The following is a 14,659-nucleotide window of genomic DNA, read 5'->3' on the forward strand; positions in this document are numbered from 1 at the left end:
AGTAAGGCGCTAATAAGGAAAAAAGAGAAGTTTCTTGAAATGGCAGTGATTAAGCTAAGCCAAGATTTCTAAGAGGTAGAGATGAAGATGAAGAGTATTCTAGGCATGGTGGTTTGCCAGTAAAAAGACCAAGAGGTAGAAGATGGAATGTCTAATGATTTAATCACTGTATATCAGTTTGGATAGAGCACAGAGTGGGGAAGGGGAAGAGAAGGGAATAAATAAGCATTTACTTTTATTTTTATTTTTTTAAAACCCTTACCTTCCATCTTGGAGTCAATACTATGTATTGGCTCCAAGGCAGAAGAGTAGTAAAGGTAGGCAATGGGGGTCAAGTGACTTGCCCAGGGTCACACAGCTGGGAAGTGTCTGAGGTCAGATTTGAACCTAGGACCTCCCATCTCTAGGCCTGGCTCTCAATCCACTGAGCTACCCAGCTGCCCCCTAAATAAGCATTTATTAAGCACTTACTATGCACTAGGAAATGCATACAATGAATGAATACAAATATTCTCATGGGAGCAGTTAGGTGGCTCAGAAGAAGAGTCAGGTCTGAAGACAGGTGGTCCTAGGTTCAAATCTGACCTCAGAAACTTCCTAGCTATGTGACCCGAGGCAAGTTACTTAACCCCAGATGTGATGTCCAACCCTTACTGCTCTTCTGCCTTGAAACCAATAAACAATATTAGTGTTGATTCCAAATAGCATGTAAAAGTTTTAAAAATATTATTTCATTTGTTCCCTATAGAAATACTGTAAGGTAAGTGCACCTCAGTTTATAATTTAGGTAATCAAGGTAGACAAGATTAAGTGACTACTACCCAGGGTCACACTGTAAGAGTCTCAGACTGTCTTTGAATATGCTTTACCCATAGTGCTCCATCTAAGTACCCACGGGGGGTAAATGGTGCTAAAGTGTAGGGAGCCTGGAAAGATAAACTAAAGTCAGATAATCAAGGGCTTTAAATTATGTTTATATTCAATACCAAAGGGATGAGGGAGCCATTGGAATTTCTTGATCAGAAGACTGACAGGGTTAGACCTGGCCTTTAGGCAGCAATGTGGAAAATGAATTGTAGAAGGCAAACACGGGACATGAAAGACCAAATTAGCAAGCTTTGTAATGATCCATTTGAGGTGCCATGAGTTCCTGGACTAGGGTGATTGTAGTGTGACTAGAAAAAAATGGAAGGAATTTAAAAGAGCTGTTAACAGAGAGAATTGAAAAGATATCAACTGACAGACTTTAGGGAATAAGAGTGAACTCTCTCCTGAGCTCCAAAGCCCTAGTCCCCATTGTTTACAGGACATCTTTATAGCTAGTCAGCCTTCTATTGAAACTTTCGGGGTCCTTATGTCATAATCAAATCACAAATGGGCATTGGAATATAGCTTTGTGAATTTTTTATTTACAACACTTAAATGGCAGGGGAATGCATACCTCAGGTACAATGTATGAAAAGGGTAACATTAATTCAGTATTTTTTGAAAATGTAATTCAATACTTTAGTTTGCTTATGAAGAAAAGTGTTGACTATCTGGCTGCCTACTACTTCTTTATCAACAGTGTCACAAGTCTGGAAGTGGGGCAGAGGAAAACCCATTAAGTGTGGCCATAAATCTCCATGCATTTCTATTGTTCCTAGTACCTAGAATCCACAAATCGACATTTTTTGGTAAAGAATCTAAAAAATTGGCTTGTTTTTCAATTTAGGAAGTGCCAACTTAATTTCTGACACCCTATCTTCCATTTCTAGAAATGTCTACTTTTTCACCCTCTGGAAGAGCAAATTTTAAAGAATTCAAAGAAAGTCTATGTAGGATCTTCTAAAGAGTTTAGGAATAATGAAAAATTCTTAAAAATGAAATTATGAAGGCACAAAGAAAAATTGTTTCAGGGAGAGGAAAATTACATTGTAATTGCATAGGGTATGTATCATCCAACATATTTTTAAATTGATATTTAAACACATTTAGAAGATGAAAGGAAGAGCAAATAATGGAAATTCTCAAAGAATAAAAAATGTTAGGAGTGCTAAACCTCTGAATAAAGTTTCTGAAATTACAAAAAGGTTTCCTTTTTTAAACTTTTTTTTGCTACGTTAAAAAAGAGATGGTTCAAAGATGGAACAGGAATGTTGCTTGGGTACAAAGTAAATGCTTAAGACACTTCCTGACTTGACTTGGGATAGTGATAACTTAAAAAACAAAGGAATTCAATTCTAATTTTGCTTCTGGTCACTCTTCCGGGGAGAATAATCTTTGGAACGGAAAGCATAAAACAAGAATGAGTAATAGAGATATGATGTCCAAGATAAAGGAACAGGCAGAAAAAGGGCACCTATAGGCCATCCTTGACCATTCAGTTTATCTTGTCTAGATGAAACCATATTCTAGGATGCTGAAAGAACTGGCAAAGGTGCTTGCTGCAGGACTGTTAATGATCTTTGAAAGACTAGAGAACATAAGAAAGATATCACAAGAATGGGACTGGAGAACAGATGTCCTAATTTAAAAAAAAAATAGAAGAAATCATACCTGTAATCTCTAATGAGTGGATCTGATGTCAACTCCTACCTAATTATAGAATGTACTATTAAATGTACTATTGTTCACCTTTGGGAAAGTTGTACTACTAATCATCTTTGGGAATTATAAAATTCTGTTCATGATTCTAAGCTTCTCCTGGAAACAAAGGCTCATCTTTTTTTTTTCTTTTTCTTTTTTTAAAGTAATGAATATTCTTTCTATTTCCTGTAGGTTAGGGAGGGCAATATCTCCATACTTCTCGAAGCACATAATGATATTTGTTCCTGGTCTACACAAAGATTACTAGCAGAAAAGGAAATTGGCAATTTCTCTAAAAGAACTTGTGTAGAAAATGCTTCAGCAATCATACACAGCCTGCAAGGTGGAACTCCTGTCAATGGCAAGTCATCCAGGCCCACCCTTTCATGAATGCTGAGTGCTTCTTTATAATCCCATTCCATGTAGTTCAACTTGGCCATGTTCATATTGGATTCTTATAAGAATTCTTTTTGACTTTTGACTTTTTTTTTTTTTTTAAACCCTTGTACTTCGGTGTATTGTCTCATAGGTGGAAGATTGGTAAGGGTGGGCAATGGGGGTCAAGTGACTTGCCCAGGGTCACACAGCTGGGAAGTGGCTGAGGCCGGGTTTGAACCCAGGTCTCTAGGCCTGACTCTCACTCCACTGAGCTACCCAGCTGCCCCTAAGAATTCTGACTCAGTCTAGTGTTGTAGTCAAGTATTTCCAAACCTCTGTTAGCTTTGGCTCGGACATCAAGGACTAGCCTTTTTTCTTTTAGGGACTATTCTAGTATGAATTCTCCAAGGAACAACTCAGCCACATCATCCACTTTTGAAGAAAAGGACATAACTCTCTACAGTCCTGTTTCTAGGAAAAAATCTAGTTCTAAATCATAAAGTGTGGGCCCAGGCTTAGGGCTTCTATTTTGAATATTAGCTTCATCTTTTTAATATCAATGTTTTCCCAGTGTGTTGTATATTGTTGTTTAGTTGTTTGTCATGTCTGACTCTGTGACTCATTTGGGGTTTCCTTGGCAAAGATAGTGAAGTGGTTTGTCATTTCCTTCTGCTCATTTTACAGATGAAGAAACAGAGGCAAACAGTGTTAAAGAACTTGCCTAGGGTTACCCAGCTAATAAATGTCTTAGCCAAATTTCAACTCAGGAAGATGAGTCTTTCTAACTCCAGGCCTGATGCTGTCTCTAAGGCAGGTTAGTGTACTACACACTTGGTAGAAATGAAACCGAAAATCACCCAAAGAGCAATAGAGGGATTGATGATGGATATGATCAGGCTATAACATACCACAACCTACTGGGTGGCTTTTGTGCTCCATTGGCATCCTTGTAATGTCAAAAGAAAATGAACAAGATCCTTGGTAAGCTGGGTGGACTCCCAATAGTGAGCTTACAGAAAATATGGACAAGAGTCATATAAGATGACCGAACAGGCACAAATAGGTTGCTATTAGCCCTGTTGAAGGAAGGAACTTTTGTGTGATTCATACTCTGATGTGATCACAGATCCATTAAACTAATTTAGTATTAATATAATCTCATTTATGCCAAACTATTCATAGCTGTTCTTTTCACAATAGCAAAAAAATCAAAACCAGAACAAGACAAGAATTGAGTAAGTGGTCATTAACTGGGAATGGCTAAAAAACAAATTATGGCACATGAATGTAATGGAGTATTAGTTCATTGTAACAAGTGACAAATATGAGAAAGTCAGATTAACACAGAAGACTTATATGAACAGATACACAGAGAAGAAAGCAAAATATGAATAATATGCATAACAATTACAAAAATATAAATGAAAACACCAAAAAGAAGTGGAGATAGGAATGGACGCGTCTCAAAATCTCTTTATCATCTCTGATAATCTGATAAGGACAGTTTAGTTGATAAGGAAATAATGGGATACTGGAGTTGTCTTTAGCTCATGCTTTCAGCTCTGGCTCCAGGAGCATGGAGTTTATTATATATATATTTCAAGACTCATTTCACACAAAAGAACCCCCCCAAAACTTTGCAGATGCGCAGAAGTTATAAATTATGTCATATCAAAATACAAAAGGTCCCATTGGCTTCAGAACAGACCAAGGCCAAGGCTGAATTTTGACTGGGTTCTTATCAGAAAGCCAAGTTGGGGAATATTTTTCTCAGGGTTGAATTGTCCCTGCTAAGGTTTTGGCCTTGGCTATACCAGGCAGCTGCATTCCTGGCCAAAGGGGGAGAGTGTTAACCTTTTAAATGCTGGCCCACTAGGAACCACTTTTCAACAAGAAATCACAAGGATCGCAAAAGGGGTCAAAAGAGGAGTCTTAGATTTTCATCTATTTAAGACTCTTGTTTCTCTTATTGGCCTCCCATAGACACTCAGTCCTGATTTCACTGATAAATAGAAGGAACTTCCTTTACCAATTAGGTTAATACTTTCTCTTCAACTTATATCCTTAAAGAGTTGCCTAGAACAATGAAAGACAACAACTCAGATGAACTGTGAGAAAGAATCTTGGTTCTGGGGAAAAAAAAAAGATGAAAACTACTTTCTTCATTTTGGTAGAGAGGCAGGGGTTTCTAGTATGAATGCTGCAAAGCTGTCATCGACATGGGTATTGTTGACTTTATTTTTCTTTGTTACAAGGAAAAGTTTTATGGAGGTTGAATATACTTCAGAAATTACTATGGAATAAAAAATAAAGGCATCAAACAACAGTCCTAGGCAGACCACCTTTGGAGTAGTCAGTTCTGGGTGCTCCATTTCAGAAAGAACATTGGTAATCTGGAAAGCATATAGAAGAAGAAAACCAAGACAACAGTGAATGGCAAAAATATGCTATATGAGGATTTGGTTGATGGGGATGTTTAAATTGCAAGGAAATGATGGAACATAATTGATGCTTTCAAGTATCTGAAGGAATGAGTGTCATACAAAAAAAGGACTTATTCTGGATGGAACTAGAATAATAAGGGATAACGGGAAAAATTTCAAAGAAGCAAATTTAGCCTTCATGTAAAGAATTTCCTAACAATTACAGTTATCCAAAAAGTAGAATAGCTCCTAGAATGACTGGTAATTTGAATTATAGGACTAAAAGGCATACCAATTAATGTTGCTGTTCAGTAATAACTTTTTAAAAAAATGTTCACAAAGAGTAAGAAGCTTAGATCTATACTATCACGATGTTTTTTTTTTTTTGGGGGGGGGTTGAGGGCATCTGAGTAGTTGGTTCTCACATGCTTCAAAAGAGTGGTGCTTTTTCTTTTTAAGCCCATGCATTCACTTTGATTACGCAACCATCTGGTTTACAATGTCAACCCACCCCTTTCTATAATAATGCAGAGTTTATAATGGTTTTTGCCTGAGCAGTCACAAATTAGAAATTAGGAATGTGTTCTATTGTTTCACACAGAAAAATGGAATTTGGTAGGCATCATCTAAATCCAATCCATACTATAAAGCAGAGGTAGTAAACTCATGCAGTGGGAAACACATTAAAATGTAATTGGGAAATGTCTAACAAAACAAATAAAAATGTAATACAATATAGGTAATGCTAATTTGTGGTTTTCTAAGTCAATATGTAATCTGCAAGGGATCTGTTTCTATTTGAATTCAATACCTAAAGGAATCCATACTAACATACTTAAAAAGTAGCTCAGTTACAAAAGAAATGGGGATCCTTTAAACATCCTCCTTTTACATTTATAATTTTATCATTTAGCTGTGATACATTAAATTAGCTACTTCCTATTTCTTATAAATGATAACATTTGTTTTTTTCATAATTTTCTCAAATTTTCTGTTCTTTGCACTCTACTCAAATTCTTTCCTCTGCCAAACAATCATAAAGGATTATCCACTTGAGTACATGTTGTTCTCCTCCCACCAAGGCAAATCAGGACCAACAACTATAAAATGTATTCCTAAACCATTTTTTAAATGACTTGTGGATTTATAACAGATTTCTTTGATAAAGGTCTCATTTCTCAAATCTGTAGAGAACTAAGTTAAATTTATAAAAATACAAGCCATTCTCCAGTTGGCAAATGGTCAAAGGATATGAACAAGTAGTTTTCAGATGAAGAAATCAAAGCTATCAATAATCATATGGAAAGGGGGCAGCTGGGTAGCTCAGTGGATTGAGAGCCAGGCTTAGAGACGGGAGGTCCTAGGTTCAAATCCGGCCTCAGACACTTCCCAGCTGTGTGACCCTGGGCAAGTCACTTGACCCCCATTGCCTACCCTTACCACTCTTCCACCTATAAGTCAATACACAGAAGTTAAGGGTTTAAAATAAAAAAAAAATAATAATCATATGGAAAAATGTTCCAATTCACTCTTGATCTAGAAATGTAAGGCACCATCTCTACCTATAAGATTGGAAAGTGAGCAAAGAAAGTAAAGCAAAGTGACAAATGTTGGACTGGATGAAGCAAAACTGGGAGACTACTGCATTATTGGTGGAGTTGTGAACTGATCCAACCATTCTGGAGGGCAAATTAGAACTATGACCAAAGGGCTATAAAACTGTGCATATCCTTTGATTCTGTAATTGTGGAGATCTCTTTATCATCTCTGATAATCTGATAGGGCAGTTTAGTTGATAAGGAAATAAGGACAGGACAAGGGAGTTGTCTTTTACCTCATGCTTCTAGCTCTATATATTTCAAGACTCATTTCACACAAAAGAACCCCCCTGAAACTTTGCAGATGCACAGAAGTTACAAATTATGTCACATCAAAACACAAAGCATTGGCTTCAGAATAGACCAAGGCCAAGGCTGAATTTTGACTGGTTCTTATCAGAAAGCCAAGTTGGGAGTATTTTTCTCAGGGTTGAATTGCCCCTTGCTAAAGTTTTGGCCTTGGCTGTAGCTGCATTCCTGGGCAAAGGGGAACAGTATTAATCCTTTAAATTCAGGTTTGCTAGGAACTTAAAGCTTTTCAATAAGGTCACAATACTTTTCAACAAGAAATCACAAGGATCACAAAAGGGGTCAAAAGAGGAGTCTCTGATTTTTATCTGAGACTATTATCACTACTGGGCCTATATTCCAAAGAGATAACCACCTAAAGGAGAAAGGATCTACTGGTACAAAAATATTTATAGCAGCTCTTTTTGTGGTGGCATAGAGTTGGAATTCGAGAAGACATCTATGAATTGGGTAATGGCTGAATAAATTTTGGTACATGTTGGAGATGGGATATTATTGTTATAAGAAATGCTTCTCTGGCAGGAAGTCAATGGTGTGATTGAATTTTATTTCTCTGGTTTGTTATTTATTTTATTATTTTGTTTCTTGTGGTTTATCATTTTATTATTTTGTTTCTCGTGGTTTATCATTGTATTGATCAGAGTTCTAAAGTCTTTCAAAGCTGTTTTTCTCTATAACGTTGTCATTGTGTAAATTTAGTTTTACTGATTTCATTCAGAATCAGATCATAAAGGTCTTTTCAGTTTCCTCTGAAATTATCTATTTTGTAATTTCTTACGGCACAATGATATTCCATTACATTTATTTATCATAATGTATTTAGCTTTTCCTCAATAAATGGGCATCTCCTTAGTTTCTAATTTTTGGCTGTTTTGGGGGTTTTGGTTTTGTAAGTGTGTGCTCTTACAACAATGCTCTTTCAATTACTCTATTCCACCAATGATATACTCATTAGGTAAGCCATAAACTATAGTCAACTATATCAGCATTTTTTTACTTTAGTTGCAGCCATAAGTCATAAAAATAGAGATCATTAATAATGTCTATCTGATTTTATTACCAGTGTTGTGGTATGCAAAAAAATTTAATAGATACTAGAAAACTTTAAGAACTAAGATTGCAAAGATCATTACAAATGGTTACTTCTTAAAATAAGTTCCTACCTGATATATTCTAAAAGGTATGTATCGAAATCCATTATCTTCTGCAGGATATTCCATGAGTTTCCGATTAATGGCCCAAAACTGGTCAAATTTATCTGTAATAAGAAGTTATTTGTTATTAGAAATAAAAGATAGAATGGGGCAAAAAAAAAAAAAACACCAAAAAGCAAATATTGTAAAATTAACCTAAAATGTTCTAAAAGGACATTTCTTTCTTACCACTTTTCAATCTGAGTTGTTTCTCTAAAGTGACAAAGCATACACATTGTTCTATCAAAAAATAACTGAGGAATTGGCCAATATAAAAGTAAAGGAAAATGATAAATGTTGGGGGGAGGATGTGGCAAAATTGGGACACTAATGCATTACTGGTGGAGTTGTGAACTGATCCAACCATTCTGGAGGACAATCTGGAATTACACCCCAAAGCATATAAAAGAATGCATACCTTTTTGATTCAGTAATATCACTACTAGGTCTGTATCCCACAGAGATTTTAAAAAATGGGAAAGGACCTGTTTGTACAAAAATATTTATAGCTGCTCTCTTTGTGCTGGCAAAGAATTGGAAACTAAAGAATGTCCTGAATGAATTGTGGTATATGATGGTAATGGAATACAAATGAGCTATAAGGAATGATGAACAGGATGATTTCAGAAAGAACTGGAAAGACCTATGTGAACTGATACAGATATAATAATAATAATAATAATAATAATAATAATAATAATAATAATAATAAGCAGAACCAGGGGAACATTATACACAGTTACTACAATATTGGTCTCAGGACACTTTGCAGCTGTGTAACCCTGGGCAAATCACTTAACCCCATTGCCTAGCCCTTACCAGCCTTGACTTAGAACCAATATACAGCACTGATTCTAAGATGGATGATAAGGGTTTAAAAAAAAAAAAGAATAATGTTCAAGATTCCCAAATAATAGTCAGGAACAAACAATTTTTTTTTCCTCACAGGGAAAGGAAAAGACTTTAGAATCACACAACAAAAGAAAGATCAAGATCCATCTCTATGTCTTTGCATAGTCACCCCTGTGTGAAATACAATCCCTTCTCTGCCTCTTGGATTTCCAAGCTTCAAGTGCCACTTCCCAGGGAAGTCTTTCTCTGTTAATGTGAAGAAGGGAACACAATTGAGTACTACATTTATTCATGTACTTGTCATATTGCCACCCTGAAGAATGTAAACTTTCCATGAGCTGAACCCTAGCTTCACCTACTCCTGCTTTCTATGAGGTGGGCCTTCTGGCTCTAGTGGGGCACAGATACATCTGCTATGAGGTTGGATGAAGGAGATTCTTCAAACAGTATAATTACATGCTTTCTTCAGTGGGCTTCTCTCCAGCCATGACACTTGAATTAGGACTCATTCTTCCAAGGGTATTTTATCTCTACTCCTTCATGCTCTCCCTATCATAGACTGTGAATTCTCACCATCATCATACAAATATCATTCCCTTCACAACCCCAAATGTCTGCTCCCTTACTCCCATTGTCCTCAACTTTACCCCTCAAAGTCCAACTCCAGAGTTATTCATCCCTTTACTGGATTGCTTGATCCACAACAAACCTGCTTTCATTCTAAACATTTTCCTTTCTTATTCCATATATCTTTTGGATTTCTCTGAGACCTGAATCCCTCCTGATTACATTCCATTCCTGGCTACTCTATTCTTTCAAGTACTGGTTATATTGTCACTCACACCCCTCAATTCACTAGCCACATTTGGGGAGTCAAAACACCCTTCAATTCCCCATGGTTACTTTCAAGGGAATCTCTCCCTTTGCCATCATCACTCAGTAGCCTCTTCCTCTGAGTTTCATTCAATCCAAAGGTAATACCTCCTCAAGATTGTAGTATGATTGTTGTGCATAAACTGGAGGCGGATGGGTAACAAGAAAGGCTGCTAAGCCTCATTTGGGCCTGATAGGCTCTGTTGGCTGAGTCTGCCAAGCTGGCTCTGAATCCACAGATGATAGAGGGATCCGAGTGATGTGTTTGCCTAGGAGATTACCCAATGTGCTAGCAACCCCAGGACTTATGATGTTCAGCTTAGCTAAGCCTCCGCCTCTACAACAGTGTCCAAGCCAAGAATCTAATGGGAGTTGTATAAGTGTTTAACAACAACTCTAGCCCTTGGCTTGGGGTTGGATCTGATGGTTATGGTTGGTTTGGGCTGGTGTAGGTGTGCTCAATGGATAAACACTGTTCTGACTGAGGCTTGATAAATACCTTCCTCTAATTAGCTGTAGATGTTCACCAATTAGGAAAGGAACACCAATCTTTAGACTGAACTGCAACAGGATTTATTTGCTTATCTAAAGGGTTAGGAACGAGGAAGTAAGGATAGAGGTTTGGAGGATGCTAAGCTAAATCTAAATGAATAAAGGTGATCTAAATCAAATGGTTAATGAATTTGATAATAGGCTGGAGTTTTCTTCTCCCTCTTTTAACCTGGCCATGGCACAGGCCAAAGGATAAAGAGGGCTAGTGGTGTTCTTCTTGTTGGCTGTGGTGTTGTCTCTCTCAGCTCTATTAGTAACAGGTAGAATAACTTCCTACGGCACTCAGATATGGATGCTGGATTGGAGGTCTAGGATCTACCCTCCCTCCAATCCACCCTCCTCCCAAGATTCTCAAAAATGAGACCCAGTGTGCTGTTATCTAAGGGAATTTATAGGAGTGGTTCCAACTATCTTTTGGCCCTGGCTCACACCACCTGGGCACATTCCAAAGTCTTTAACTGACATTCCTGTCACTCAAGATGTCCTCCATCTTGTCTCAGAAGTTCCTTATTACATGATGTGCCAGAGTTCAGTGTCTGACTCTCAGTCCTTCACTATATACCCCACTTCTTGCCCTAGGGAACTTCAATTTATACAAGGATATTCCTTTAAATACTCTAATCTCCCAGCGTTCTTCAATCTATTCAGTTGCATGACTCCTAAACCTTATCTCAACCACACAGAGATGGTCAAGTCCTAGATCTTGCCATTATCAAGTAATATTCTACTTCCATTTTAATGAATTCTGAAATTCCTTTATCTGATCATATGCTCTTATCATTTCATTTCTGCATCTTCCTTAAAACTCCTAGTTATGTTCTTCATCCTTGCTGTAACCTCTGTTTCTTCTGCCTCTCAGTCCTTTTTGCAGGCCATCACCTCTGTCCTTTATCCTTTCCTCACAGGGACCCTTGGTGAATCATTCAACTAATCTAATGTCTTTTTACATAATGGCCTTTAAATACTTTAAAACTAATAATAGAAATGAAAAATCAAGTCCTCACATTTCATCTCAAATCTTGAAAGTTAGCAAAGATTACAAAAAATGGCAATAGTTACTTCTGGTTTCCAGCATTTTCTCTGTTTTTTTCTCTGTGCTTGGAATGCTGGCTCTCCTTATCTCCAATTCCTGGGCTTCTCTGGTTTTCCTTAAATTTCAATGAAAACTCCATCTTCTATGGGAAGCCTTTCGCAACTTCTCTTAATTCTAATGTCTTCCACTTTTAATTATTATTTACTTAACCTATATATGTTATAGTTTGTGAACTCCTCAAGAGCAGGAATTTCCTTCTGCCTCTTTTTGTATCCTCTGCAGTGGCTGGCACATAGTCAACACTTGATAAATGCTTGCTCCCTAACTTTTGGAGGGGTTGTAGGCAGTTAGGCATATACAGATGCATTATTGGTGGAGCTGTGCATTGGATAAACATTTTGGAAAACAATTTTGAACTAGACAAATTAAATGCATAAAATGTCTATAACTGTGAACAGAAATTTATGGACTTATATACCAAGGGAGCTACTGATAAGAAATAATTATGTAATACCAAAATATTTATAGTAGGACTTTTTGTGAGAGCAAAGAATTGGAAACAAAGAAAATGTCCACTGGTTAAGGAACGGTTAGGTAAATAGTAGTGCATGAATATAATGGAATATTAACGTGCTATAAGAAATAATAAATGTGATAAATACAGAGAAGCATGAAAAGAGCTACATGAACTGACAAAGAGTGAAGGAAGTAGGACCAATAAAATAATATATATGACTACAACAATGTAAATGGAAAAAACCATATATTTAAGAAAATCTTTTGAGTCCCAAATTCCTTCCCTCTCTTCCTTCCCCCCTCACTAAGACAATAAGCAACCATAAAGATTTTACAGGTGCAATCATGTAAAGCATTTTTCCATATTAATTATTATTTCAAAAAAATGAAGAAAGTGAAATGCAGTAAGCTTTGGTCTGGATTCAGATTCTATCAGTTCTTTCTCTGGAAGCAAATGGCATTTTTCATTACATGTCTTTCGGAATTGTCATGGATCGTTGTATTGCTGAGAATAGTTGTTATTCATAGTGTTCATCACACAAATATTGCTGTTATTATATACAATGTTTTCCTGGTTCTGTTTACATTTTCTGAAATCCCCCAGATCATTTTTTGTAGCATAATAGTATTCCATTTCAATTAGCTACCATAGCTTACTTATACTGTGAAGATGGAATTTTACTGTGGTGCAGTGGAACCCAAAGAAAGCAGAGTCAGTTGAAGACTGTTGGAACCAGGAGTATAAAAGGGAGAACCCCCAAGCAACAGGATTTGGTTTGGGGGAGCTGGAAGGAGAAGGAGGTGAAAACCTGCAACTCCTGGATCAAGACTACTTTTGTTAGTCTTGTTGTCCCAGGCCAACAGTTCCCATGGCCATCTTTGGATTCCTGCCAGGACTGACCCTGCTCTATTACAACAGCTGAGAGATTTAGAGACTTGTTTGAGAGCCTCTCTACCACAGATACCATCATCTATACCTTTTCAATAATCCCTCTTTTGATCAATAATTTTACCTTGAGACAGTTAAGAACAAGGATTTTAGTGGGATGGGGTAGAGAAACTCAGTTTGGGGCAATTTACCCTGACTGAGTCAGGGACTCCTTAGACATCAATGGATAAATCATTAGTTGTCTCCTATACCCTCTTCCCTTCATTGTTCATCCCTTCCCTCTGATCAATCCTATTATTAGAGACATATTATAAAGTCAGATAGCGTTTGGTCCATCTAGCAAAATAATCAAAGAAGTGAACAAGACTGCTGCCTTACCTGAGTAGCTTCCTCCATCTTGTCAACTGAATTTCAGTTGAAACAGGGAGGTGCTCTGGGGTGGGGGGAGGTTTGTCTGGCTAATACTGTCTGGGAACATCACAGACTGACAAGAGATACCTCAATCAACAAGAAAATATATCCTCTTTCTACTACAAAGTGGCAGGAGTGAATCCACTCACTCTTTTTAGGGAAGTCATCAACTAAATACCCCTAAAGTAATCAGATTGCTTCAGTGGTGACTAGAGAGGGAATTCTATTCTGACCTTTTCTCTCCCTGACCCATCCCCCACTGAAGCAGCTTCCTTTTTACACCACTCACTTTCCAATTTTTTGCTATCACAAAGAGAGCTGCTATTAATGTTTGCATGTATAGGTCTTTTTCCTTTTTGTTTTCTATCTTTGGGATAAAGACCTAGTAAATGGTATTGCTAGGTCAAAGGGTATATACAATTTGATGGCCCTGTGGGCATAGATTCAAATGATTATCTAGAATGGTTGAATCAGTTCACAAATCTCCCAACTATGCAGTAATGTCTCAATTTTCCCATATCTCCTCCAATTTTTGTCATTTTCTTTTTTTAATCTGAACAGCCAATCTGATAAGGTGTAGGGATGGTAACTCAAGAGTTATTTTAATTTGCATTTTGCTAATAGTGATTCAGAGCATTTTTTCAATGACTATAGTTTTAATTACTTTATCTGAGAACTAACTTCATAACTTTTGATTTGACTCATTTCTCTATAAATTTGAGAAATGAGGCCTTCATTGGAGAATTGTAAAAAAAAATTTTTTTCACCATTATTACTATGAATTACCCTCCATCTTATTTCTCCCTAGTTAATCCTACTCTTTCCTTTCACTCTGTCCATCCTCAAAAAGTTTTGCATCTGATTGTCTCCTCCAATTTGCTCTCTTTTCTATCTGTACCCCACCACCTCCTTTCTCTTATCCCTTTCCCCTTCTTACTTTCTGTGGGGTAAGACAGATTTCTATACCCAACTGAGTGTGTATGTTCTTCCCTCTTTAAGCCAACTCCAATAAATTAGGTTCAAGCGCTCCGATGCCCACCTCTCCCATCTTCCTTCCTCTGTTA

At 37.1% G+C, this 14,659-nt stretch overlaps 1 protein-coding gene across 1 annotated transcript in view; it reads right to left on the bottom strand.

Moving 5' to 3' along the window:
* ATG5 (autophagy related 5) overlaps positions 1–14,659 on the bottom strand; it is a 145,510-nt gene that overhangs the window by 65,214 nt on the left and 65,637 nt on the right. Inside the window, exon 5 of the mRNA XM_044676643.1 lies at positions 8,440–8,534. Coding sequence (XP_044532578.1) covers positions 8,440–8,534 — 95 coding nt within the window. The remainder of the gene's footprint in view (positions 1–8,439; positions 8,535–14,659) is intronic.

This window comes from Gracilinanus agilis, chromosome 4 (assembly GCF_016433145.1).
Source record: "Gracilinanus agilis isolate LMUSP501 chromosome 4, AgileGrace, whole genome shotgun sequence".
Classification (NCBI taxonomy): Eukaryota; Metazoa; Chordata; class Mammalia; order Didelphimorphia; family Didelphidae; genus Gracilinanus; species Gracilinanus agilis.